At 57.1% G+C, this 26727-nt stretch overlaps 1 protein-coding gene across 3 annotated transcripts in view; it reads right to left on the bottom strand.

Annotated features, from left to right (window-relative positions):
• Window positions 1-24860: 24860 nt before the first annotated feature.
• PTP4A3 (protein tyrosine phosphatase 4A3) overlaps window positions 24861-26727 on the bottom strand; it is a 152963-nt gene continuing 151096 nt past the window's right edge. For all 3 annotated transcript variants that reach the window (XM_048508101.1, XM_048508103.1, XM_048508102.1), the window contains one exon: window positions 24861-26146. In XM_048508101.1, coding sequence (XP_048364058.1) covers window positions 26140-26146 — 7 coding nt within the window. In that variant the 3' untranslated portion in view covers window positions 24861-26139. The remainder of the gene's footprint in view (window positions 26147-26727) is intronic.

Raw genomic sequence — 26727 nt, 5'->3', positions numbered from 1 at the left:
AGTTTGGTGAAGAGAAGGTTAAGAGATGACATGATAGCCATGTTTAGATATTTGAAGGGATGTCGGTGGTGGAGTGAGCTTGTTTTCTGCTGCTCCAGAGACTAGGACCAGGAGTCATGGGTTCAAGGTGCAGGAAAAGAGACTCCACCTAAACATTAGGAAGAACTTCCTGACTGTCAGGGCTGTTTGACAGTGGAATGCGCTACCCCTGAGTGTGGTGGAGTCTCCTTCTGTTACTTACCGCTGCTGCTCGGGTAACATTAAGTGATTTCAGCTCAGGCTACATAGTTAGGTGCAGGAAGCTGGTGTTCTTCAAAGCAAAGTATTTTATTCGGAAGTGGGGGTGACAGCTCAGGCAGGAGAATCGCGCCTCTGTAGCCAAGTGCAAGAACAAGCCAGCTGGATCAGACCAGAGTCCATCTAGTCCAGCATTCTGCTCCTCGCAGTGGCCCACCAGGTGCCTTTGGGAGCTCACGTGCAGGACATGAAAGCAATGGCCTTCTGTGGCTGTTGCTCCCGAGCACCTGGTCTGTTAAGGCATTTGCAACCTCAGATCAAAGAGGATCGAGATTGGTAGCCAGAGATCGACTTCTCCTCCATAAATCTGTCCAAGCCTTTTTTAAAGCTATCCAGGTTAGTGGCCATCACCAGCTCCTGTGGCAGCATGATTGAGGAGATTTCTTTACAGTAACGGGCCTCCAGCGGTGGGCAAAAACCTGCTCCAAGTCCGTCAAACAGAGCAAGAGGTATCTAAGCAGGCAGGCCAGCCATTAATCCTTGAAGACAGTTTCCAGTATATGGAAAATCTCAAGATTTTTCAAGCTGGGCCAGGTTCTGCTCCTAACAGTGCTCTGGCACCATCTAGTGGGCATCGGCTGGGATAGCACTACAGTCTCCTTGGACATTTCTTTGGCATCCTCTGCCCAGAGAATGAGAGAGAGAGAGAGAATGAGAGAGAGAGAGAGAGAGAGAGAGAGAGAGAGAGAGAGGTCCTTTCTGCACATCCATTATAAAACGTTTTGAGGCAGGAAATAACATGTTTGAGGAGTTGGGGAGTTCAACATGGTTTCAAGCCCAAAACATTTTTATTTCCTACCTCAAAACGTTTTATATGCATCCTGGATTTTAGCAATTCTTTTTCTGATAACGTTTTCAAAAAGTTTTCACTTGCTGGGTGTGTGTGTGTGTGTGTCTTTAAAACGTTTCCCACGCCTCTCTGCAGTTCCCCGGACTGCCTCCTGGGTGCCATTTTCTGAGCTTGCTCTGTTTGTTTTCGTCAGTTTTTTTTTAATTGGGGGGTTATATCTTTGAAACGACAAAGACAGAGCCCAGGGAGAATTGCCGCACGAGGCTTTGTGGCAGCGAAGCTACGAACCCACAGCAAAGTCAACATAAAATGGAAGAATCACAAAAGGGCCAGGAATTGTTTTGAGGGGGCGGGTGCAAACAAGCAGGGAGGAATGGAGATGTTCTGCAAATGTTTTACACACGTTTGGGGTGATTTGTGTGGAAATGGTCTTGAAGGGAGCTAAAAGTGCAAGGATTGTCATGCCCTTATATAAAGCCGTGGTGCGACCGCACTTGGAGCACTGTGTTCAGTTCTGGTCGCCACATCTCAAAAAGGATATCGAAGAGATAGAAAAAGTGCAGAGAAGGGCAATGAGGATGATTGAGGGACTGGAGCACCTTCCTTATGAGGAGAGGCTGCAGCGTTTGGGACTCTTTAGTTTGGAGAGGAGACGTCTGAGGGGGGATATGATTGAAGTCTATAAAATTATGCATGGGGGGTAGAAAATGTTGACAGAGATAATTTTTTCTCTCTTTCTCACAATACTAGAACCAGGGGGCATCCATTGAAAATGCTGGGGGGAAGAATTAGGACTAATCAAAGGAAACACTTCTTCACGCAACATGTGATTGGTGTTTGGAATATGCTGCCACAGGAGGTGGGGATGGCCACTAACCTGGATAGCTTTAAAAAGGGCTGGGACAGATTTATGGAGAAGTCGATCTATTCTATAGCTACCAATCTTGATTGTCTTTTATCTCAGATTGCAAATGCCTTAGCAGACCAGGTGCTCAGGGGCAGCAGCAGCAGAAGACCATTGCTTTCACCTCCTGCATGCGAGCTCCCAAAGGCACCTGGTGGGCCACTGCGAGTAGAAGAGCTAGACTAGGTGGACTCTGGTCTGATCCAGCTGGCTCGTTCTTATGTTCTTATGTTCTAATGTAGACCTGCAGTAGTGCAGAATGGTTTGAGTTCCAGCCTACGACTGGGGAGATGCGGATTCGAATCCTTAGTCAGTTGTAGAACTTACTGAATGACCCTGAGTCAGTCACACAATCTCAGTCCAACCGACCTCCCAGAATGTTTGCAAGGATAAAATGGAAGTGGCGGTCAACCCATGCTGGCCAGAGTGCTGGGGACAGAATCAAAACACAAATCGATTGACTTTGCCTTTTTTCAAGCTTGGTTCTTGAGCACCGAGACACTCAGGAGGAATTTCCTTCTTTCCTCCTCCCGAGAGAGCCCTCAGCAGCCCCAGACAAGCCAAGTGATGAACCAGCTGCACGAAGAAGACAAAGGTCGAATCCCCGCTGCCGCCTTAGCCAGGTTTCAGAGCACAAACTAACCAGGTTTGAGGGACAACTTCCCCATGGCTTGCGTGGGAGATTCCGTTTCTGGTGCTCGTTCTCCCCGTTAATCCGCGTTCCGGCGGGACCTGGTTGCAAGTGGCACAGACCCCATTAATACGGTTCAGAGCTGATCCGAGGGGAGGGATGAGGGTTGAAACCCTGACTCGTTTCCCGCCCTGGAGTGTGGCGCAGAATTCAGGCAACCAATCAGCACTGCGATGCACGCGCAGCCTTTCCTTGGTTTCATTTCCGCTTTTGCGATCGGCCAGCAGAAGGGGATGCAAACATTAAACAGTCAAACGCGTAACTTTGAATCGTTCATGGTTTACACAGGTAACGATTAACTGTTTGCACAGTGAAACAGTTAAACGTTAAACTTTTACACGCTGGTTTCTTTTTATCGCAGCCCTACAATGTACGTTTCCGCAGTGGGAAAAGGCCCCGCCCCATCAAGGCACGCCAGCCAATCAGGGGAGACCGGCGAAGTGAGCTAAAAGTTCTGCAACCGGGTGTGTCTGCTGTGTGCTCGCTGCGGTGGGGAGGGAGAAACTCCGATGAAGAGGACACAGTTTCACAATGAACAGGTTTGGATCTGCGTGCAAATTTCAAGTGGGGATTCGACCAATGAGGCAACAGCTCAGCCGTAAATGGAGAAGTGCCCGCATTGCATCTCATTATGGCAAAAGGCAAAATCAACAGCAGAGGAGGACGGAGCCTTTGCAGAATCCTGGCCTTGTTAGCAAGAGCATCCTATGTAAACTCTATCCTAGGCTTGGCTGTGCCTGGGTGCAGTGAGTGTGTTCCCCAGGGAAGCGCCACACACCTGGTTTCCTGTCTGGATTCTCTGAACCTTGGTCCCCAGCCTGCCTCCTGCTTGAACTCTTGAACTGCCTGACCTTGCTTGTGCCTGCCATCAGAGGCGTTCCTCCCATTGGGCAAAGTGGGCAGTTGCCCAGGGCGCCACCTAGTGGTGGGCACCAAAAATGCAGGTTCATTTGTGGGATTTTTTTGTATTTTCAGTGTTTTTTCCATTTTTGGCCTGCAGGGGGTGCGGTTTTTAGGCTAGCAGCACCAAATTTTCAGAGATGTTTCTAGACTTCTGACTTCCTCTCGATGCATTCCAGGTTTGGTGAGATGAAATTCAGGAGTCCCAAAAGTTATGGACTCCCAAAGGGGTGTCCCATCCCCATTTGTTTCCAATGGTAGCTAAAAGGAGATGGGGGCTACACCTTTGGGGGTCCATAACTTTGGACCCCCTGAACAAAACTTCACCAAACCTGGGGGGTATCATCAGGAGAGTCTCTTACTGATACCGCCAAGGTTTTGTGAGGTTTGGTTCAGGGGGTCCAAAGCTATGGACTCCCAAAGGGGGTGCCCCATCCCCATTGTTTCCAATGGGAGCTAACAGAAGATGGGGTCCATAACTTTAAACCCCCTGAACCAAACTTCACCAAACCTAGGTGGTATCATTAGGAGAGTCTCCTAAAGATACCCTGAAAGTTTGGGGCTGCTAGCTTAACAATTGCACTCCTGTCAGCAGGCACCTCCCAAATTTCCCCAGATTTTCCTTTTAACCCCCCCCCCCCTTTTAAACCTTTTAAACTTCGAAATGACCTGGTGTAAAAAATCATTGTTTGGTCATGGTGAGGGAGGGTGGCCGCCCATGGAGGGGGGCGGGCAATCGAACGCAGGTTTTGCCCAGGGCTCCAGTTTGCCTAGGTACGCCACTGTCTGCCATACCTGTGGACCTCCTGACAACACCTGGACCTGTCTTGACCTCCCTGACCACGCCTCGGACTGCCTGACACACCTTGACTGATGCCTGCCAGCAGCACAAACCCTGAGAGCCAAGCCCTGATTTATCCCTTCCCATCCTCCCACTTGGGATCTGCCCAAGTTCACAAGATCAGCGTTGCTGTAAGCCAGTGGTGGCGAACCTACGGCACGGGTGCCAGAGGTGGCACTCAGAGCCCTCTCTGTGGGCACGCGCAAACAGAGTCCCCCCCCCCCCCATATCTAGGCTGGCCTGGGCCGCTGGGCTCGATTATTAGCATTAAACCTAAGACCTAGTTTTGGGGAAGGAGTGTAGGTAACCCTGTTAAGCGCTGTTAAACCCCACTGATTTTCACGCGAAGAACTAAAGCGCGATCCTTTACCTGGGAGTAAGCTCGGCAATAGGGCTTGCTTCTGAGTAAACCCTCCTAGGGTCGTGATTCACCCGTTGGAAGAGTTACATGGTTGCTTCAAAGCAAAGCCACCGATTACCACCAAGCTTACTCCTGAGTAACTCATGCCTCGGAGCCGACCGTTTTTTCTAAACGAAAACCTCAGTATTCAGGATAAATTGCCGCGTTGGGTTTTGGGTTGCAATTTGGGCACTCGGTCTCAAAAAGGTTCGCCATCACTGCTGTAAGCTGATCATTCCAGCCTCTGCTTCAAAATCTCCAACTTCGTTAGGAAGTTCAAAGCGTTTCATGCAAATCAGCACTAATGAGATAAAATTTGTTCCAGAAAGCCCGTTCAAGGGACGTAGATGCAAATATAGATTTAAGCAATATCTGAGTATTACATAATTTATAAAGGCAGATTCCCTGGTAGGCAAAAGAAGTAATTACAGTTTAACTTGGGTTGTTTGCGCTTCCTCATTAGGGAGCAGCCATTTATTAGCTAAATAATTACTTTTAGGAGTGTCTGCTTGGGTTTATGCTTACAGGGGGGTTACATGCACAGAGAGATTTGGCAATAGAAGAAAGGGAGTTGGGATTTATACCTCACCTTTCTCTCTTGTAAGAAGAAGAAGAGTTTGGGTTTATATCCCCCCTTTCTCTCCTGTAGGAGACTCAAAGGGGCTTACGATCTCCTTGCCTTTCCCCCCTCACAACAAACACCCTGTGAGGTGGGTGGGGCTGAGAGAGCTCCTAAGAACTGTGACTAGCCCAAGGTCACCTAGCTGGCGTGTGTGGGAGCACACAGGCTAATCTGAATTCCCCAGATAAGCCTCCATAGCTCAAGCGGCAGAGCGGGGAATCAAACCCGGTTCCTCCAGATTAGAATGCACCTGCTCTTAACCACTACGCCACTGCCGTAAGGAGACTCAAAGGGGCTGACAAGCTCCTTTCCCTTCCTCTCCCCACAACAGACACCTTGTGAGGCAGGTGGGGCTGAGAGAGTTCTGAGAGAATTCTGACTGACCTCAGGTCACCCAGCTGGAGTGTAGGAGTGAAGAAACACATCCAGTTCACCAGATAAGCCTCTGCCACTCAGGTGGAGGAGTGGGGAATCAAACCCAGTTCTCCAGATTAGAATCCACCTGCTCTTAACCACTACACCAGCTGGCTAATTTAATGCTCATTCATTAAGAGGCCTTTCGTCCTTTTTTTGTGCTTTCTGGCAGCGTGCCTTTTCCGCCTTTTACCTTTTTCGATGCGTATTTATGCGGCTAAATCCAAACTCCTCCTCCTTCTTGTACTGCAACTACTAAATGACCTTCAGGACATGCCAAACCATGGTTGAGAGCTACCACGCACTCAAATTCTTGAAAGAGCTCCCAGAGGAAGTACCTGCTGATGGGTGCAAACATGACCACAATCTGAGGAACGCAATCTTCAATCTGTTTAATCCATGGACTGCGAATTCTCCTCTTATTCAGAACTGGAGATCTAGGAAGGAAGGAAGCACGTGGGGGTGATCTTCTGGATTAGGCTCCACGGAGAAAGAAGCAACCCCCAGGAATCTGATGAAGAGAGTTGGATGCTCTTTCTCTCTCTTCCCTCTTTCTGACTTTTCACAAACGGCTTGACAAGCGATGCTCACAAAACGGCCAGAAGGTGGCGTGGCGGAACCGTTCTGAGAGCACAGCCAACTTTTTCCCCAGTATTGATAATACTTGGGCTGAGCTTAAGGGCCAGGGAACCCTATGGTTGCCAAACTCCAGGCGGGGCCTGGAGATCTCCTGGAATCACAGTTAAACTCCAGCCAAGTTCTGCTTTTTTGCTGCTTCAGGCCTGTCCAGTTGTCTGTGTGAACCAAGAGTGAAATCCAGACTCCTCTGGGAGATGAGAGCTAGAAGAAGAAGAAGAAGAAGAAGAAGAAGAAGAAGAAGAAGAAGAAGAAGAAGAGTTTGGATTTATATCCCCCCCTTTCTCTCCTGCAGGAGACTCAAAGGGACTGACAATCTCCTTGCCCTTCCCCCCTCACAACAAACACCCTGTGAGGTGGGTGGGGCTGAGAGAGCTCCAAGAAGCTGTGACTAGCCCCAGGTCACCCAGCTGGCGTGCGTGGGAGTGTACAGGCTACTCTGAATTCCCCAGATAAGCCTCCACAGCTCAGGCGGCAGAGCTGGGAATCAAACCTGGTTCCTCCAGATTAAATACACGAGCTCTTAACCTCCTACGCCACTGCTGCTCCTAGAACTGAATCCAGTAGCCCCTTAGAGACCAACAAGATTCTTGGGTATGCATTTTTCAAGAGAAAAAGCTCTTGGCTTTTGTTGGTTTTCTGTGCTGTGTGGCCGTGGTCTGGTGGTTTTTGTTCCTAACATTTTGCCCGCATCTCTGGCTGCCGTCTTCAGAGGCAGGTCATGGTAAGATGCGTTTCTCTTCTGAATGACTCTCTAGTGCAGGGGTCTTCAAACTATGGCCCTCCAGATGTTCATGGACTACAATTCCCATCAGCCCCTGCCAGCATAGCCAAGTGACAGGGCTGATGAGAATTGTAGTTCATGAACACCTGTGGAGCCATAGTTTGAAGACCCCTGCACTAGTGTATTGGTGAAGAGTTTCACACAAGTATCCGGAAGATCCAGGATTGAATAGTCGAAGGCTTTCACAGACAGAATAAATTGGCTGTTGTGACTTTTCTGGGCTATGTGGCCGTGGTCTGGTAGTTTTTGCTCCTCACATTTCACCTGCTTGTATGGCTGGCGTTTTCAGAGGTGCGTCATGGAGAGGAACACAACTTACGGTGAAATGCCCCTGAAGGTGCTAGCCTTAACTGTGGGTGAAATGTTGCGAGCAAAAACTACCAGACCATGTCCAGAAAACTCACAACAGCCATAGTTATGTTTACCTATTAAATAAGTTTGCTATGGGACTCACAGGCGGGCCCAATCTTGTCTGATCTCAGAAACTAGGAAGCAGGGTTGGCTCTGGTTAGTACACAAATGGGAGACCACCAAGGAAGCCTAGGTTGCTACAAAGGGGCAGGAAACGGCAAACCACCTGTGGACATCTCTTGCCTCGAAAGCCCTACGGGATCGCCTTGAGTCAGCTACAACTTGATGGCAAAACAGAAAATAATCCAGAGGTGGGATCCAGCAGGTTCTCACTGATTCCCAAGAGTGGGTTACTAATTATTTGTGTGTGCCGAGAGGGGGTTACTAATTGGTGATTTTGCCACGTGATTTTTGCCTTAGTTACGCCCCTCCTCTCAGCAGTAGTGCGCAGAACTTGAAGCAGTCTAGCAGGAGGTGCACCGGCATGCGTGGCAGCCTGCACCCGCGTGCATTCATTTCCCGCCCAAGGACCGGCGCAGCAGCTGTGTTCTTGCCACAGCCCCACCCAGGAATGCTGTTAAGTCCAATTCTTCTTTGCAAGTGGGTTGGCTCCTGAAGACTCCAAGGGCTGGATGAACAGGATTCAACATGATGAAGGTTTCCAGGAGAACTCTCACCCATTACAACCACAAAAAGAAACCCTGAAACAATAAACTCCAACATTTACAACATAGCAAAAACAAGTAACTACCTTCCCACTAGTTCCCAACAACGTTGCAGTTACCTTAACAAGGTGTTAAGGTAAGGTGACCAGATTGTCACCTTTTAAAACCGGATGGGGGTGGGTGTGCGTGCAGCCACAGGAGCACACTGCCTTTTGGGGCGCTCCCCGGATTCCTGCCCTGTGACAGGGTGGGAACCGGGAGCGCCCCAGAAGGCAAAATCGGGACAGGTACAAAACCCGACGGGACGCGGGACAGATTGGTGTAAGGCGGGACTGTCCCGCCAAAAGCGGGACGTCTGGTCACCTTATGTTAGGAGCTTATACAAACCAAGGTCTGAGTCTGGTAGCCTGGTCTCCTCCAAACTACATGAGATCTGCAGCCTTCTGCTGCTTTGAGTCTCCACCCCTTTCTGGGTCAACCCATTCTGAGCATGGGGGTTACACTTGCGCTTGCTCCAACGACTCAGGTACCAGCAGAATACGGTGCTCCAGCTGCGATGTAACCCCTGTTTGACTTCTGCTTTCCACCCTTTGATAGCTTCGACAGATGCAGAATCCCAGATGGGGGCTGCAATGGGAATGCTGCCTCTGCTTCCGCTTGGTGGGAGCTGGCTCTGCTTCTTCCTTAGCAGGCGGCGAGAGCCAACAGTCCGTGCGGAACGGAAACTGTCGGGATGAGCCCGAGTTGACCCTTTTGAAAAAGGAGAAAATGATAGTCTTTGAAGGGCCGTGGCAGCCATGTAATGAGCAGGGAGACTCCATCTCCCTCACGCTGTTTAGCTTGGCAGCTTCCGATGGGCCATTTGGAGGTGGAACATTCCTCTTCTCTGCCGTGGCTGCTGTTCAAGGCTGGGTCTGGATGGAAGTACATTCCCTTCCTCTTGGAGCCCCCCTTGAAGCATGGCTTGGGGAAATTGTTCTTGGCTGCCGCAGGATTCAGGCTAAGGTCATGGGGAACTTCTTCGCAGAACAGCATCTGGAGCCCCCCTCCCCAAAAGACTTGCTTCAGAAGTGCAGAGGTCATGTAGAGAAGAACCACTGGTTGATGAGAAGAAGAAGAAGAAGAGGATGAAGAAGAGGAAGAAGAAGAAGAAGAGGAAGAGGAAGAAGAGGAAGAAAAAGAAGAGGAAGAAGAAGAAGAGGAAGAAGAAGAAGAGGAAGAAGAAGAAGAGGAGGAAAGGAAGAAGAAGAGGAAGAAGAAGTGGAAGAAGAAGAAGTTTGGATTTATACCCCACCTTTCTCTCCTGTTAGGAGACTCAAAGTGGCGTACAAGCTCCTTTCCCTTCCTCTCCCCATGACAGACACCTTGTGAGGTTGGTGGGGCTGAGAGAGTTCCCAAGAACTGTGACTAGCCCAAGGTCACCCAGCAGGAACGCAGGAGTGCGAAACACATCCGGTTCACCAGATAAGCCTCTGCCACTCAGGTGGAGGAGTGAGGAATTAAACCCGACTCTCCAGATTAGAATCCACCTGCTCTTAACCACGACACCAGGCTGACTCTCAATAATGTTCCCCCCGATTTGTCTGGAGAGCCAACACGGTGTAGTGGTTAAGGTGTCGGACTGGAACCTGGAAAAGGCAGGTCTGAATCCTGAATTGTGCCATGGGATCTTGCTGGGTGACTTTGGGCCAGTCACGCACTCTCCGCCTCCGTCCTGGAAAGTATTTGGATGGGAGTTCTGCAAAGAAAGCTAGGGCAGCCAATGGCAAATCACCTCTGAATGTCTCTTGCTTTGAAAATCCTACAGGGTTGCCATAAGCCGGCTGTGACTTGATGGCAATTAAAAAATAAATTAACATGTCAACACCCCCCCCCCCCATCAGATGGTGAGTTACCCATGGTCTCTTATGTTGGAAGAGAAGGACTTTACACTGTCACGTTATTTCCTGCCTCAACCTACAGAGGGGGTTTTACTAGAGAGCTAGTGGCTAGATAGGGACCGAGGGATTTGACACCTCTACTCTATCATGCTGGTTCTATCCCTTTGATGTTAGACTGATACTCTCAGGGACTTCCTTCCTTCCGGCTTCTTCCTCGACCCCTTCTCCATTCTTATTCCTACCAGGCCTAGAGAGAGGATGAGTGCTCCGCGCATCCATCTCCATCCAGCTAGATTAGGATAGCATAGTGACTCTATCTACCTACCTTTCTATCCAGAACGGAGTTCACTAATAAATACTCTTTTTATTAGACTAGAAACTATAACTGACTCCGACTTTCTTTTGTGTAAGCTTGCTGCACATTGGGATCCATCACGCACACGCACGCACACGAGGTAAGGGCTTCTGCTGTGTTCTAGCCACCCGTGCCACTCTGCTAACTACGAATAGGGATAATCTCCAACTACCAGGAGCACTTATCCCAACATCTTAAACCCAGAAAAATCAACAAAATAAACCAGAATTCATACAAAAAGGCTGATCTAACACCCACAATCGTTCTATTGCTATTTGGAATAATAAGACTTTGTATTCAAAAGGGAAAAGGGTTACGCAATATACACAAAAGTGTCATTTGAAAACGCGGGGTTTTCCTTGTGCGTCATTCACACAGTGGGCATGTTTTCATTTTGTGTTTTGAGGACTGGAAGAAGACAGAGGCAGAACATGGCTTCAGACCGACATGACACACCACAACCTCTGCTTATACAATAGTCTGCCCTCTCCCCCATATGATGGGATGCCATGGCGGAACCAGCCATTCAAGCCGAATGTGTTGCTTGCAGAGCAGGAATCAGTTGTGAAGACCTGCAAGGGTCCCGGCATTTTGAGAAGTCACCCAAGAGCACAAGCCACCGGCAAAAGATAACCATCGTAATTGCCTCCAGCTCCGGGAGGCTGCAAAGGCCAAAATACTTTCACCTACTTTCCCTTGCTGAAAGGAAATGAATCACTGCTAACCACAGTGTTCCACCCAAACTCAGAGTATATTCCACCTAGCCTTCTTCCACTGCAAAAGTCCCACACAGCCCTTTGGAAATTTTGCAGTAACTTTAGTTTTGGCAGCATCTGTAGCAAAGAGAACTGGTCCCCCCCCCCTCCCGCCCCAATTTCTTTTTATTTGAAATAAAAAAGTTTGCACTTAGAACAATTTAAAAAAGCAAAGGGGGGGGGGGGAAGTGCATTTAGTATAAGGCAGTGATGGAGAACCTTTTCGAGACCGAGTGCCCAAATTGAAACTTCAAACCCGCTTATTTATCGCAAAGTGCCAACACGGCAATTCAACCTGAATGCGGAGGTTTTACTTTAGAAAAAATGGTTGGCTCCGAGGCGTGCGTTACTCAGGAGTAAGCTTGGTGGTAGTCAGTGGCTTTCCTTTGAAGCAACCATGCAACTAATCACGACCCTAGGAGGGTTTACTCAGAAGGAAGCCCCACTGCCAGCAACCAAGCTTACTCCCAGGTAAAGGATCACGCTTTAGTTGTTCACATGAAAATCAGTGGGGTTTAACTGTGCTTAACAGGGTTACCTACACTGCTTCCCCAAAACTAGGTCTTAGGTTTGATGCTAATAATCGAGCCCAGCGGCCCAGGCCAGCCTAGATGTGTGTGGGGGCACTCTGTTTTTACATGGCCACAGAGAGGGCTCTGAGTGCCACCTCTGGCACCCGTGCCATAGGTTCGCCACCACTGGGTATAAGGACTCCCAATCAAATATTAACAATAAAAAAAATTTCGCTTGCTCCTGAACCACACACGCTTAAAATCCCAACTTAAAAGCACTGCTGATATTAACACACTTTTTCTCCGTTCAGTCTTATGGGAGCCCCCCCACTAATCTTCAAAACCACTAATTACCACTTTACTTTTGTGTGTTTTGCTCAAAGAATCTGTCGGCTGTTCCCAATTGTTCAAAAATTTAACCAAGCTCCTTTCTTAAGTAACAAGGTGAGTTTCGCCATCGCCGCCAGCTCCAAACATTCATCCACCGTTCTTCTATTGCAGGTATATCTGACGTTTTTATTTTCTTTTTTTGTGTGCATAAAATATTCTTGCAGCTGATGCCGTATATAAATACAAAGTTCCGTGTTTTTTTATCCACAGATCTGCCCATGAGTCCCAACAAGACAACTTCTGGTTTCAATTGTATATTTATTTTGAAAGCCTTTGGAATTATTGAATGTTTTGATCTCCAGTATTCCTTAACTTTTTCTCAAGTCCACCATAAATGGTAAAATGACCCTTCTGGTGAAGGGAGCTGAAGTGGCAATTTCTTGCCATATACACACTTGGCGTCATGCCCTTCCATTGCTGTCCCTCATATTGTTTTCCCCAACCTGTCCGATAGGGTCACCCACCCAGTGAGCAATATGGCTAGTTTGGGTAATTCCTGGATAATGAGAACACACACTGGTATCTTACTTCAGTCCAGGAGAGTTTAGTGACCTGTAGCTATTTGTCAGGGACGGCATTTAGTTGACTGAAATGCATTCCTAACTCAATGCACTGGCTACGTAATATGTAGGCAGTGATTGCATCTGGGTGATTGAGATGCATTCCTGTCAGTGTAACTGCTTTTAGATATATGTACATAACCTACTATATGTTACCACTGCTGTAATGGAACATTCTTTCCTTGATCTTGCTTTTATGGCTTCACATGCTTGGTAGATAACTAGGCTTACCCCAGACACTCTCTACTCCCATGGGAAACAGAACATTTCCACTGTTTTGTGGGGGCAGGAGTCCAGATGGCTTCATCTTTATCTGTCGCCAACCTTGGGGCACTCCTAGGCTCCAATGTAACTCTTTCTCACATTCTTTGGGAAAACAGAAGGGGGGGATTGTTTCTGAATAAAGGGGGTTGCAAAAGCCACGTTTGGCAGAATTGGCTTCTTGCAAGCTGGGTGCTTGGTTAACTTTTCAATAACACTGCTGATCAACACTCCGGTGTGTGTTCACTGATTCAAGGATCAAGACCCAACACTACTACACACACGCACAAAATGGCTCCTTGGCATGTACATCTAATTTTATTTTTATTGGGAGCTATTATCTATATATTCTATACATATAAAAATCTATCAGTGCATTTTTCTGCTGACAGGTAATCTCCCAAACTACTGGACCGATTGCTTTGAAATTTTCACACAACGTTGCATTCGAGTGCGGCCAGGTTTCCATACTTTCCGCACCTCCTGTTGTGTACATGTCACAACTGCGCCAGTTATTGTGTACATGCCACACCTGTGACAGTTGGAACCACAGTTCTGTTCCGCAACAGCGCCATCTGCTGGCCGTCAAAGCAACACCCTCAGATACAAGGGAACCAACCATGCCTTCCTTGAAAACCACTGCCTTATGGAATGAAAGGGATGGGGCGGGCCATTCGCACATGGCCCACTCACCCTAGCGGAGGAAGGGGAAGGTGAGGGAGGGTCTGGGGGTTTGCTGGACCAAATGCTCTGAAATTTGAACACAATGTAGCTCATGCCTCCCAGAGTGTTTTACACTAGATAATTCCCCTGCAAGGGAAGGGAGTGAAAGGGACAGGACCAGCCACCTGCATAGGGCCCACCCACCTTAGCAGAGGAAGGGGAACGTTAGGGGGGGGGACCGGCCGGGTTGCCATGCAAGGGAATGGGAGAGAGAGAGGGGAGCGAGGGGCCCCTTGCCCCTCCCTGGCAATCATTGTGCAATGACACATGTTCGAACCGTTCGCTTCCCCTTTTCTTTCTTTTCCACTTCACCAGACTCAGCCACAGCAACGCGTGGCCGGGCCCGCTAGTTCAATATAAATACCTATATAAGCCTCCTGGCCTGAATGCAAAATTTTAGTTCAATCATTTTGAAAGATAGTCGTTCGCATGTGCTTTCCTGACCTCTGAAGAAGACCCTTTTTGGGTCAAAACACGTCTGGCCTTTTGTGGCACTACAGATGTGTAACCATTCTTGAATGTCGGAGCCTGGCAATTCTAAGGGAGATCTGAACCTGAGGTCGAACACACCGACTACCACACTGCTTATTATTCTGCATTACCAAGGCTATTGGAGCCAGCCTTGTGTGTGTGTGTGTGTGTGTGTGTGTGTGAATGTACAATGTCCCAACCTCACAGAGTAACAGGAACACTTACAACTCATGGCATCGTTCCACAATCGATACATAGGACTGTAGAAAGAACACAAAACGCAAGTTCCTGCAACACTTGTCCTGATTTGCATTAAGCTTCAATGTTTACAGCATGAGACAGGCTTTCTCTTACTTCTGTACAACAGTCCTGTAAAGGAGGCCTTCCCTCATCCCTGTAATGGATGCTGGGAAAGGCCACACAGTCAGTTTGGGGCAGATGCCATTCGAACCAACATTTTGGATTTTCCTCCACATGGAGATTTGTCTGTACCTGATAGCCATAGATATGTGCCATTTCTTACAAACCGATTTGCTAATTTGAGGACTCTCCTTCAGTTGAAAGACAGGCGCTTTCAATAGACAACCCGCCCAAAAGGATTTAAACCCAAATCCCCTCCTGGCAATTGCTTAGCCACGATGGGATACTGTATGCAACAAGTTTACTCGGCTACACGGTAGACTTAACAATCAAGAAAAGTGTAATAGATTCTGCCCGTGGAATGCTGGCTTAGTCGAATCTTTTGCCTACCAATTATTACAAATCAGATCCAAGTATGTGAATCTTAGTCCCTTATTCTCAACTGATCTCCCGGATTTATTTAGATTACACTACTTGCTGAATAATCCAGATCCTTCCTTCTGTGTGATCGTGGCAGACTTACTCTTGGAAATTATCAAAAGCGAGCAGCAATTTTTAACCTAACATTTTATTCTGACCTAACATCAGATCCTCTGAAGATGCCAGCCACAGATGCAGGCGAAACGTCAGGAGAGAAGGCTGCTAGAACACGACCATACAGCCCGGAAACCACACAGCACCCCATTTTATTCCTTGTTCTCTGTATCCATGTTTTTAACCAGTTTTATTTTGTTGCATTTATTTTATTGTTTACTGTGCCAATGAAAGGCTTGATTGATTGATTGACGTTTACTTGGCCTTCCAAGCACTGGATCACTGGTCAGCAAACAAGTTAAGTCCAGCCTGCTGCATCCACCAGCATCCCACCTAGTCCACCATCCCATTTCATACAGTGACCAACCAGTTATCCCAGAGAGCCAAACCAGCAGGGCATAAAGCTTTCCCCTGCTGTGCTCGCTTTTGACACTGGGATTCAGAGGTTTGCTGCCTCCGTGTATCTGGAGGCTCCATTCTAGAAAGCGGTTTGACGCAGTTTATGAACTGAGTGCGTACAGGATTAAGTTCCTTGGCCCCTCCTTTAGCTTTGGCCCCATCGTAGAAAACGTGGTTTGCATACACATCATCTCTGGTTCAAATCTGCAGCCCTTCCAAATGAAGGATCTTCGGTAACACTAGCTTTGGGAAAACCTCTCTCTCCCTGAGCCCCTGTAGAAGAAGAGTAGAAGAGTTTGGATTTATATCCCCCCTTTCTCTCCTGCAGGAGACGCAAAGGGGCTGACAATCTCCTTGCCCTTCCCCCCTCACAACAAACACCCTGTGAGGTAGGTGGGGCTGAGAGAGCTCCGAGAAGCTGTGACTCGCCCAAGGTCACCCAGCTGGCGTGTGTGGGAGTGCACAGGCTAATCTGAATTCCCCAGATAAGCCTCCACAGCTCAGGCGGCAGAGCTGGGAATCAAACCCAGCTCCTCCAGATTAGATACACAAGCTCTTAACCTCCTCCGCCACTGCTGTAGGAGAAGAGCAATGCCGTGATTTGGAATAAGGCAGCCGTGTGAATGATGCTGGCAACCAAGGGAGCCATTGTATTGTCGAAGGCTTTCACGGCCGGATTCGACTGGTTCTGGTGGGTTTTCCGGGCTGTGTGGCCGTGGTCTGGTGGATTTTGTTCCTAACGTTTCCCCCCCCCCACCCCCCCCCCCCCCCACCCCCCCCCCCCCCCACCCCCCCCCCCCCCCACCCCCCCCCCCCCCCACCCCCCCCCCCCCCCACCCCCCCCCCCCCCCACCCCCCCCCCCCCCCACCCCCCCCCCCCCCCACCCCCCCCCCCCCCCACCCCCCCCCCCCCCCACCCCCCCCCCCCCCCACCCCCCCCCCCCCCCACCCCCCCCCCCCCCCACCCCCCCCCCCCCCCACCCCCCCCCCCCCCCACCCCCCCCCCCCCCCACCCCCCCCCCCCCCCACCCCCCCCCCCCCCCACCCCCCCCCCCCCCCACCCCCCCCCCCCCCCACCCCCCCCCCCCCCCACCCCCCCCCCCCCCCACCCCCCCCCCCCCCCACCCCCCCCCCCCCCCACCCCCCCCCCCCCCCACCCCCCCCCCCCCCCACCCCCCCCCCCCCCCACCCCCCCCCCCCCCCACCCCCCCCCCCCCCCACCCCCCCCCCCCCCCACCCCCCCCCCCCCCCACCCCCCCCCCCCCCCACCCCCCCCCCCCCCCACCCCCCCCCCCCCCCACCCCCCCCCCCCCCCACCCCCCCCCCCCCCCACCCCCCCCCCCCCCCACCCCCCCCCCCCCCCACCCCCCCCCCCCCCCACCCCCCCCCCCCCCCACCCCCCCCCCCCCCCACCCCCCCCCCCCCCCACCCCCCCCCCCCCCCACCCCCCCCCCCCCCCACCCCCCCCCCCCCCCACCCCCCCCCCCCCCCACCCCCCCCCCCCCCCACCCCCCCCCCCCCCCACCCCCCCCCCCCCCCACCCCCCCCCCCCCCCACCCCCCCCCCCCCCCACCCCCCCCCCCCCCCACCCCCCCCCCCCCCCACCCCCCCCCCCCCCCACCCCCCCCCCCCCCCACCCCCCCCCCCCCCCACCCCCCCCCCCCCCCACCCCCCCCCCCCCCCACCCCCCCCCCCCCCCACCCCCCCCCCCCCCCACCCCCCCCCCCCCCCACCCCCCCCCCCCCCCACCCCCCCCCCCCCCCACCCCCCCCCCCCCCCACCCCCCCCCCCCCCCACCCCCCCCCCCCCCCACCCCCCCCCCCCCCCACCCCCCCCCCCCCCCACCCCCCCCCCCCCCCACCCCCCCCCCCCCCCACCCCCCCCCCCCCCCACCCCCCCCCCCCCCCACCCCCCCCCCCCCCCACCCCCCCCCCCCCCCACCCCCCCCCCCCCCCACCCCCCCCCCCCCCCACCCCCCCCCCCCCCCACCCCCCCCCCCCCCCACCCCCCCCCCCCCCCACCCCCCCCCCCCCCCACCCCCCCCCCCCCCCACCCCCCCCCCCCCCCACCCCCCCCCCCCCCCACCCCCCCCCCCCCCCACCCCCCCCCCCCCCCACCCCCCCCCCCCCCCACCCCCCCCCCCCCCCACCCCCCCCCCCCCCCACCCCCCCCCCCCCCCACCCCCCCCCCCCCCCACCCCCCCCCCCCCCCACCCCCCCCCCCCCCCACCCCCCCCCCCCCCCACCCCCCCCCCCCCCCACCCCCCCCCCCCCCCACCCCCCCCCCCCCCCACCCCCCCCCCCCCCCACCCCCCCCCCCCCCCACCCCCCCCCCCCCCCACCCCCCCCCCCCCCCACCCCCCCCCCCCCCCACCCCCCCCCCCCCCCACCCCCCCCCCCCCCCACCCCCCCCCCCCCCCACCCCCCCCCCCCCCCACCCCCCCCCCCCCCCACCCCCCCCCCCCCCCACCCCCCCCCCCCCCCACCCCCCCCCCCCCCCACCCCCCCCCCCCCCCACCCCCCCCCCCCCCCACCCCCCCCCCCCCCCACCCCCCCCCCCCCCCACCCCCCCCCCCCCCCACCCCCCCCCCCCCCCACCCCCCCCCCCCCCCACCCCCCCCCCCCCCCACCCCCCCCCCCCCCCACCCCCCCCCCCCCCCACCCCCCCCCCCCCCCACCCCCCCCCCCCCCCACCCCCCCCCCCCCCCACCCCCCCCCCCCCCCACCCCCCCCCCCCCCCACCCCCCCCCCCCCCCACCCCCCCCCCCCCCCACCCCCCCCCCCCCCCACCCCCCCCCCCCCCCACCCCCCCCCCCCCCCACCCCCCCCCCCCCCCACCCCCCCCCCCCCCCACCCCCCCCCCCCCCCACCCCCCCCCCCCCCCACCCCCCCCCCCCCCCACCCCCCCCCCCCCCCACCCCCCCCCCCCCCCACCCCCCCCCCCCCCCACCCCCCCCCCCCCCCACCCCCCCCCCCCCCCACCCCCCCCCCCCCCCACCCCCCCCCCCCCCCACCCCCCCCCCCCCCCACCCCCCCCCCCCCCCACCCCCCCCCCCCCCCACCCCCCCCCCCCCCCACCCCCCCCCCCCCCCACCCCCCCCCCCCCCCACCCCCCCCCCCCCCCACCCCCCCCCCCCCCCACCCCCCCCCCCCCCCACCCCCCCCCCCCCCCACCCCCCCCCCCCCCCACCCCCCCCCCCCCCCACCCCCCCCCCCCCCCACCCCCCCCCCCCCCCACCCCCCCCCCCCCCCACCCCCCCCCCCCCCCACCCCCCCCCCCCCCCACCCCCCCCCCCCCCCACCCCCCCCCCCCCCCACCCCCCCCCCCCCCCACCCCCCCCCCCCCCCACCCCCCCCCCCCCCCACCCCCCCCCCCCCCCACCCCCCCCCCCCCCCACCCCCCCCCCCCCCCACCCCCCCCCCCCCCCACCCCCCCCCCCCCCCACCCCCCCCCCCCCCCACCCCCCCCCCCCCCCACCCCCCCCCCCCCCCACCCCCCCCCCCCCCCACCCCCCCCCCCCCCCACCCCCCCCCCCCCCCACCCCCCCCCCCCCCCACCCCCCCCCCCCCCCACCCCCCCCCCCCCCCACCCCCCCCCCCCCCCACCCCCCCCCCCCCCCACCCCCCCCCCCCCCCACCCCCCCCCCCCCCCACCCCCCCCCCCCCCCACCCCCCCCCCCCCCCACCCCCCCCCCCCCCCACCCCCCCCCCCCCCCACCCCCCCCCCCCCCCACCCCCCCCCCCCCCCACCCCCCCCCCCCCCCACCCCCCCCCCCCCCCACCCCCCCCCCCCCCCACCCCCCCCCCCCCCCACCCCCCCCCCCCCCCACCCCCCCCCCCCCCCACCCCCCCCCCCCCCCACCCCCCCCCCCCCCCACCCCCCCCCCCCCCCACCCCCCCCCCCCCCCACCCCCCCCCCCCCCCACCCCCCCCCCCCCCCACCCCCCCCCCCCCCCACCCCCCCCCCCCCCCACCCCCCCCCCCCCCCACCCCCCCCCCCCCCCACCCCCCCCCCCCCCCACCCCCCCCCCCCCCCACCCCCCCCCCCCCCCACCCCCCCCCCCCCCCACCCCCCCCCCCCCCCACCCCCCCCCCCCCCCACCCCCCCCCCCCCCCACCCCCCCCCCCCCCCACCCCCCCCCCCCCCCACCCCCCCCCCCCCCCACCCCCCCCCCCCCCCACCCCCCCCCCCCCCCACCCCCCCCCCCCCCCACCCCCCCCCCCCCCCACCCCCCCCCCCCCCCACCCCCCCCCCCCCCCACCCCCCCCCCCCCCCACCCCCCCCCCCCCCCACCCCCCCCCCCCCCCACCCCCCCCCCCCCCCACCCCCCCCCCCCCCCACCCCCCCCCCCCCCCACCCCCCCCCCCCCCCACCCCCCCCCCCCCCCACCCCCCCCCCCCCCCACCCCCCCCCCCCCCCACCCCCCCCCCCCCCCACCCCCCCCCCCCCCCACCCCCCCCCCCCCCCACCCCCCCCCCCCCCCACCCCCCCCCCCCCCCACCCCCCCCCCCCCCCACCCCCCCCCCCCCCCACCCCCCCCCCCCCCCACCCCCCCCCCCCCCCACCCCCCCCCCCCCCCACCCCCCCCCCCCCCCACCCCCCCCCCCCCCCACCCCCCCCCCCCCCCACCCCCCCCCCCCCCCACCCCCCCCCCCCCCCACCCCCCCCCCCCCCCACCCCCCCCCCCCCCCACCCCCCCCCCCCCCCACCCCCCCCCCCCCCCACCCCCCCCCCCCCCCACCCCCCCCCCCCCCCACCCCCCCCCCCCCCCACCCCCCCCCCCCCCCACCCCCCCCCCCCCCCACCCCCCCCCCCCCCCACCCCCCCCCCCCCCCACCCCCCCCCCCCCCCACCCCCCCCCCCCCCCACCCCCCCCCCCCCCCACCCCCCCCCCCCCCCACCCCCCCCCCCCCCCACCCCCCCCCCCCCCCACCCCCCCCCCCCCCCACCCCCCCCCCCCCCCACCCCCCCCCCCCCCCACCCCCCCCCCCCCCCACCCCCCCCCCCCCCCACCCCCCCCCCCCCCCACCCCCCCCCCCCCCCACCCCCCCCCCCCCCCACCCCCCCCCCCCCCCACCCCCCCCCCCCCCCACCCCCCCCCCCCCCCACCCCCCCCCCCCCCCACCCCCCCCCCCCCCCACCCCCCCCCCCCCCCACCCCCCCCCCCCCCCACCCCCCCCCCCCCCCACCCCCCCCCCCCCCCACCCCCCCCCCCCCCCACCCCCCCCCCCCCCCACCCCCCCCCCCCCCCACCCCCCCCCCCCCCCACCCCCCCCCCCCCCCACCCCCCCCCCCCCCCACCCCCCCCCCCCCCCACCCCCCCCCCCCCCCACCCCCCCCCCCCCCCACCCCCCCCCCCCCCCACCCCCCCCCCCCCCCACCCCCCCCCCCCCCCACCCCCCCCCCCCCCCACCCCCCCCCCCCCCCACCCCCCCCCCCCCCCACCCCCCCCCCCCCCCACCCCCCCCCCCCCCCACCCCCCCCCCCCCCCACCCCCCCCCCCCCCCACCCCCCCCCCCCCCCACCCCCCCCCCCCCCCACCCCCCCCCCCCCCCACCCCCCCCCCCCCCCACCCCCCCCCCCCCCCACCCCCCCCCCCCCCCACCCCCCCCCCCCCCCACCCCCCCCCCCCCCCACCCCCCCCCCCCCCCACCCCCCCCCCCCCCCACCCCCCCCCCCCCCCACCCCCCCCCCCCCCCACCCCCCCCCCCCCCCACCCCCCCCCCCCCCCACCCCCCCCCCCCCGAATGGTGTGCGCATGGAAAGGAAGCAGCAGCGACCTTGTGAGCACAGCCGCATTGGTCTGCAGTAGAACGGCAAGGTTCCGAGTTCAGAAGCACGTTAAAGGCCAACGAGATTTTTGGGCTATAAGCTTTCCCGTGCAGAAGCTCCCTCGAACAGATTCAGCAGACAGCTTTGACTCTTGAAAACTTAAGACGCTGGAAATCTAGTTGAGCTTTAAGGTGGTACTGGATTCAAATCCAGCCGTCCCAGAGCACCATGGGAAGAAATGGCAGGTGAACAGTCCCCTGCTTTTGACACGGCATGAAATCAGGTGTGTGAAGTCAACAGTAAAGCCTTAAATTGGGGATAATTTGACTTCTTGCAACCCACCGTTTCTCTCTTCCCCAGAAACCTTCAACTTGCCTCTACAGACACCCCTTGCTTAGCATTTATACAGCGCTTCCCAAAACGTTTCACAGAAGTTTGTCGCAATCCTTACGACAACCCTGTAAAGTGGGCCAGCACCAGAACTCCATGATCCACATCGGAGCTAAAATTGGGAGGCAGCCTACCTAGCCGCTTTCGGACAAAAAGATTTGACCTCCTCAGAACATAGCTGATTCTTTTAGACAGTCAGCCATGAAGACTTCCTGTCATGTCAACAAGCCGCAGGAAGTGAGGAGTGGACGTTTGTTTTAGCCAATGTTGCTGCTGAAATTAAGGGAACAATTTAGGCTTTATGAAGATGTTGTAGAAGTGTACTTCTGTGTGAGGTTCTTTGAGGGGGAAGGGACAGGAAATGTGAAAACCATTTGCTCCCTCCTTCTCAAGTGCGTTTGGAGCATTACATTGTGCACTTACAGAAGCAGACTCGGGCTATCTCTCCAAGGACTCTCTTGGGGGCAAACAAAATTAAATGGCTGCCCAGACTGCCTGGGGGTATGTACAGGAAGGAGGATCAAGAAGAAGAAGAGTATGGATTTATATCCCCCCTTTCTCTCCTGCGGGAGACTCAAAGGGGCTTACAATCTCCTTGCCTTTCCCCCCTCACAACAAACACCCTGTGAGGCGGGTGGGGCTGAGAGAGCTCCTAAGAACTGTGACTAGCCCAAGGTCACCCACCTGGCGTGGGAGTGCACAGGCTAATCTGAATTGCCCAGATAAGCCTCCACAGCTCAGGCGGCAGAGCTGGGAATCAAACCCGGTTCCTCCAGATTAGATACACGAGCTCTTTACCTCCTACGCCACTGCTGCTCAAGATGACAGCTCTCAACTTTGATGGGTTACTTTCAAATGCAAGAACTCAAGCATTTCTTGTAGTAGTAAATAGAAAAGAAATTTCTTTGTGGCTGCCCTGTATTTTGGGGGAAACGGGGACTGGCTTTTTTCGTTTTTATTCTGAATTCTAGCAGATGTCACTTTGCGATGACAAAACCAGGGAGAAGAGCCACTTCATTTTGGCTGTGCAAATTCACATTCCTGGATGTGGTCGTAAGCCAGATCGAAGCTTGGCAGAAGAGGAACAAGACGGCGTAACGCTCCAAGTCCCACGCTTTGGGCTTCAGAGCACAGAGCCGTCGAGGAACATCTGTTTGGTTCTACATTACTCGGAAAACACACACACGCATAAACACACACAGGCAACGCAACTTCCCCCTCCCTTGTTTTACAAGTCTCTTTTGGCTAAAGTACTCACACGAGATTTTATTTTGCTTCAAAATTCAAGATGTCCCTACTATAAGGCTATTTAAAATGCTGGTATGTCCGTTTCTGGCTGAAACGGTATTCAGAAGAGGTTCTGTGAATGTTTAAACCTACAGAGTTTTGCCAAGGTACTTGACTCAAGGGAAAGCAATGCTTTCAGAAGACACCTGTTCAGAAAACTTGGGAATTTGTCTTTTTTTTTAACACAATTTTTTTTAAAGCACTCTTGGTGGAGCACAGGATAAAATGTACCATTTCACAGATCTCAGCCTCAGCACCCCCATTGCTTCAGTTAATCTTACTATTTGCCCTCCGGGGACTTCTATATTTTCCAAATATTCTTCAACCTTTGGAGTAGTGGCTCAGATAGCCTATCCAGCACTCCCTGTCAGCATGGCCAATTGGCCATGCTGGTAGGGGCTGATGGGAATTGTAGTTCCTGAACATCTGGAGAGCCGCAGGTTCCCTACCCCTGTTTTAGAGCCTGCAAACCCCACTGGAATTCTGACAGGTTATGGGCAAAGCCATACAAAATGGCTGCCGCAGGAGGCGGAACAAGCCACAAAATGGCTCCGCCCCCCGCTTAGCCATAGACACGCAGTGAGGATCCTTGGGCAGAGACCCCAGCTGCTGCCAAATGAATCTCCACTGGCCAATCAGAAGCTACACCTCGCCCCGCCTATCTTCTAAAAACATTTAGTAGTGCCAGAAAAAGAGTTCATAGGTGCCACGGGCACCTCTGCTTCAGGCAAACGTCTGGAGGTCAAAATCACCTGCTAACTTGGATTGCAACATTAGCATCGCTTAGCTGGGACAGTTTGAAATCATCAACCTGGGTGGGAAAGAATGGAACAGGAGAGCATCTACAGGGGAAACCGTATTTCCCTGAACATCAAAATGCCCTGAAACATCAAAATGCCACTGAAATGGGACTCGCTGCTTCTTGATAAAGCCACTGGGAGCCAGAAGAAAGATTCTTTGAATGCAGTCAGCCAACGTGCCACTGATAGGCCATCACTGTTGGAGGTGGTACTGATTTAGGTAGGAAGGTGGAATACAATTTTGGGATCTCCTTATTTTTGGGGGGGCAGGGGAGAAATTAGGACTCACGATGCCTCCCTTCGCAGAGAACACCAGAGAAGAGGCTTTGCTGAATCCTTTCCCTGTTAGTTTTCTACATGCAGGAAGTCATTCGCTGGGGAAGAATTCAAACACTGCCGTTCCCCTCAAAAACAGACCTGCAGCACAAAGCAGTTTAGTAATTCCACCCTCCCCCCCTCCTCCCCAGACATTAACATGATCCAGCCCAATGTAAACAACTCCCAAATTCGGCCAGAATTGAGAGGCAAAGCAGGGGCACAGTTGATTGGTTTTCAGTCATCCATTTGGCTAAGACCACTCCCCTATTCAGAACCTCTGGCTCAGGAGAAGACATCCGGTCTTGTTTGGTCAGCCCGAGAGACCCTCCCTATCTTTTTCTATCCCTTCCACTTGTAAGCCGTGCCTTTGTAGGCTGGAGGGGGAATTCATCGGGAGCACAGTGGGGTTCATGGCACACATACCCCTACCCAATTGAGGCTGTGAATGTTCATAGGGGCAGCACATCTGGCTGGTGGGAACAACACACCCTATGGTAAGGAAAGTAGCCATGCTGACTTGCAGTACAACAGTTAGATTTGAGTCCAGCGGCTCCTTCGAGACCGACAAGATTGTGGCTTTCAAGAGTCAAAGCTACAGATTTGACAAAAAGAAGAAGAGGAGGAGTTTGGATTTATATCCCCCCTTTCTCTCCTGTAAGGAAACTCAAATCTCCTCCTCCCCCACCCCATAACAAACACCCTGTGAGGTGGGTGGGGCTGAGAGAGCTCCGAAGAACTGTGACTAGCCCAAGGTCACCCAGCAGGAACGTGAGGGAGTGCACAAGCTAATCTGGTTCACCAGATAAGCCTCCACAGCTCAAGTGGCAGAGCAGGGACTCAAACCTGGTTCTCCAGATTAGAGTGCACCTGCTCTTCACCACTACATCACGCTGATAGCTTTGACTCTCAAAAACTTATACCTCCCCAAATCTGGACTTGAGTCTAACTGTTGTGAGGAAGATGCTGACTGAAAATAGCATAATCGCAGCAGCCGAAGATCCAGGGGTTTCTGCATTAAAAGCAGAACAGAATATTAAAAAGCAGAACCACAGAAAAGATGTGGTGTCTGGTTTTCACAGCGCTGGTGACACTTCTGTGGCTCTGTATGGGGGACAGGCAGGAGGACGCTGGTGTTCAGAATCGGAGCTGCCAGGTTTGAAAAGGTCACTGCCCGCACATAGATTACCACTTCGGTCAGGCAGTGGCACATGGGAACTAGTCGTGTGCCATGCCGTGGGGAAGGGCTCAGCGTTGCCGTGCCTCGCCAAGAATCTATTGCAGGGAACTGCCTTTTGCTACACGGAAAGAAAGAAGCTGGATGTTGTGTACCTCTCTAAAGCACCCAACGGGAGTTCTGAGTGGAACACCCTGGCTCAGCTACTCAAGAAGGAGATGCAGGCAGGCTTGCAGAGAACTGTGGTGTTGAGGGTGGGAAAAGAAGGCAGGTGGGGCAGAAAGTTAGATTTGTTGGCCTCCTTCCCCTCAAAGGGGCAATTTAGCAGGCCGTGGTGCCCTTGAGATTGTGCTTAAAAGGTACCGGGTGTTGATGACCTGGTGCTGGAGGCCGGGAACTCCAAACAAGAGTCGAAGAGAGAGGTGGTTCTAAAGAGGCCTTCTTTTTTAAAAAATTATATTTTGAAAGGATGTCATATTTTCGATCTGGAATAGGACTCCCAGACCCTTTCTGGTTTTCCCTCTGGTGGGATCTGGCACCAAGCTGGACGAGCTACGCATCCTCGCCGCCACAAAAGCGGGCTGGTGTCAAAGATGGCCCGGGAACCATTCTTACCGGTAACCAACAATTGGGAAAACACTGCAAGGCCCAGCCAAGAAGGTAATACAAACACAGGATGCTTTTGCAAGCAAGCCGAACAACTGAGCCAGTGTTTGAGCACCTGGTTAAGCTGCGGGCAGCATCCGCACAATTTTACATCATAAAGAGGGTGGCGGAAAACGTGACCTCATTTTTGACGTTTAATGGAAGAAGCGAAGCAGCTGTGAGCTAAGGGCAGCTGAGGAGCTCTAGAAGAGAGAAAAGCACAGCCCGCCAGAAGCTTTAAGAGTCTCTGGTCCCGTCTCACAACCTACGAAGAACGAGAAGAGATTTATTAGCCTACCCCCCCCTTCAAAACTGCTGGCAGTGCAGGTCTTGAGGCAAGCCTCACGAAATTGAGGGGTGGGGATGGGGGAAGGGACTAATTCATTCCTCATCCCTGGCGTCCCTAGCCTTTTGGGGCCTGAAGGCACATCTGGAATTCTGACCCCAGGTGGTTTGTGCAGCCACAAAATGGCCGCCGCAGGAAGCGGGTTGACCCACAAAATGGCGGCCTTGGTTAATTTTAGTCGCACAGTGAAGGCCCTTGTGCTGTGGTGGCGACCGCTGCCAAGGTGACAAACAGAAGCCTCGCTGGGCAGAAGCCCACCTGACACCACCCAAAATGTAAAAACCCTTGGCGGATGCCAGGAAGAGTGTCGGTGAGGTCAAAGAGATCATTTTGGGGTCTTCCCTTATCCTGAGGCGGAGCGCTCACGGGGACATGTGAGGTCACGTTTCCCCAGGTGCATGGCAGCTGGTCACGTGGGGGGGAGCGGGGGCGGAGAATTGCCCTCAACACCTCTTCCCTCAGCCCTGACCTGCCCTCAGCTGGCGGAACTGCTGCCGAAG

Source organism: Sphaerodactylus townsendi, linkage group LG09, assembly GCF_021028975.2.
Source record: "Sphaerodactylus townsendi isolate TG3544 linkage group LG09, MPM_Stown_v2.3, whole genome shotgun sequence".
NCBI lineage: Eukaryota > Metazoa > Chordata > Lepidosauria > Squamata > Sphaerodactylidae > Sphaerodactylus > Sphaerodactylus townsendi.
The sequence above is the reverse complement of the archived record's forward strand: the minus strand, read 5'-3'. Positions and strand labels throughout refer to the sequence as shown.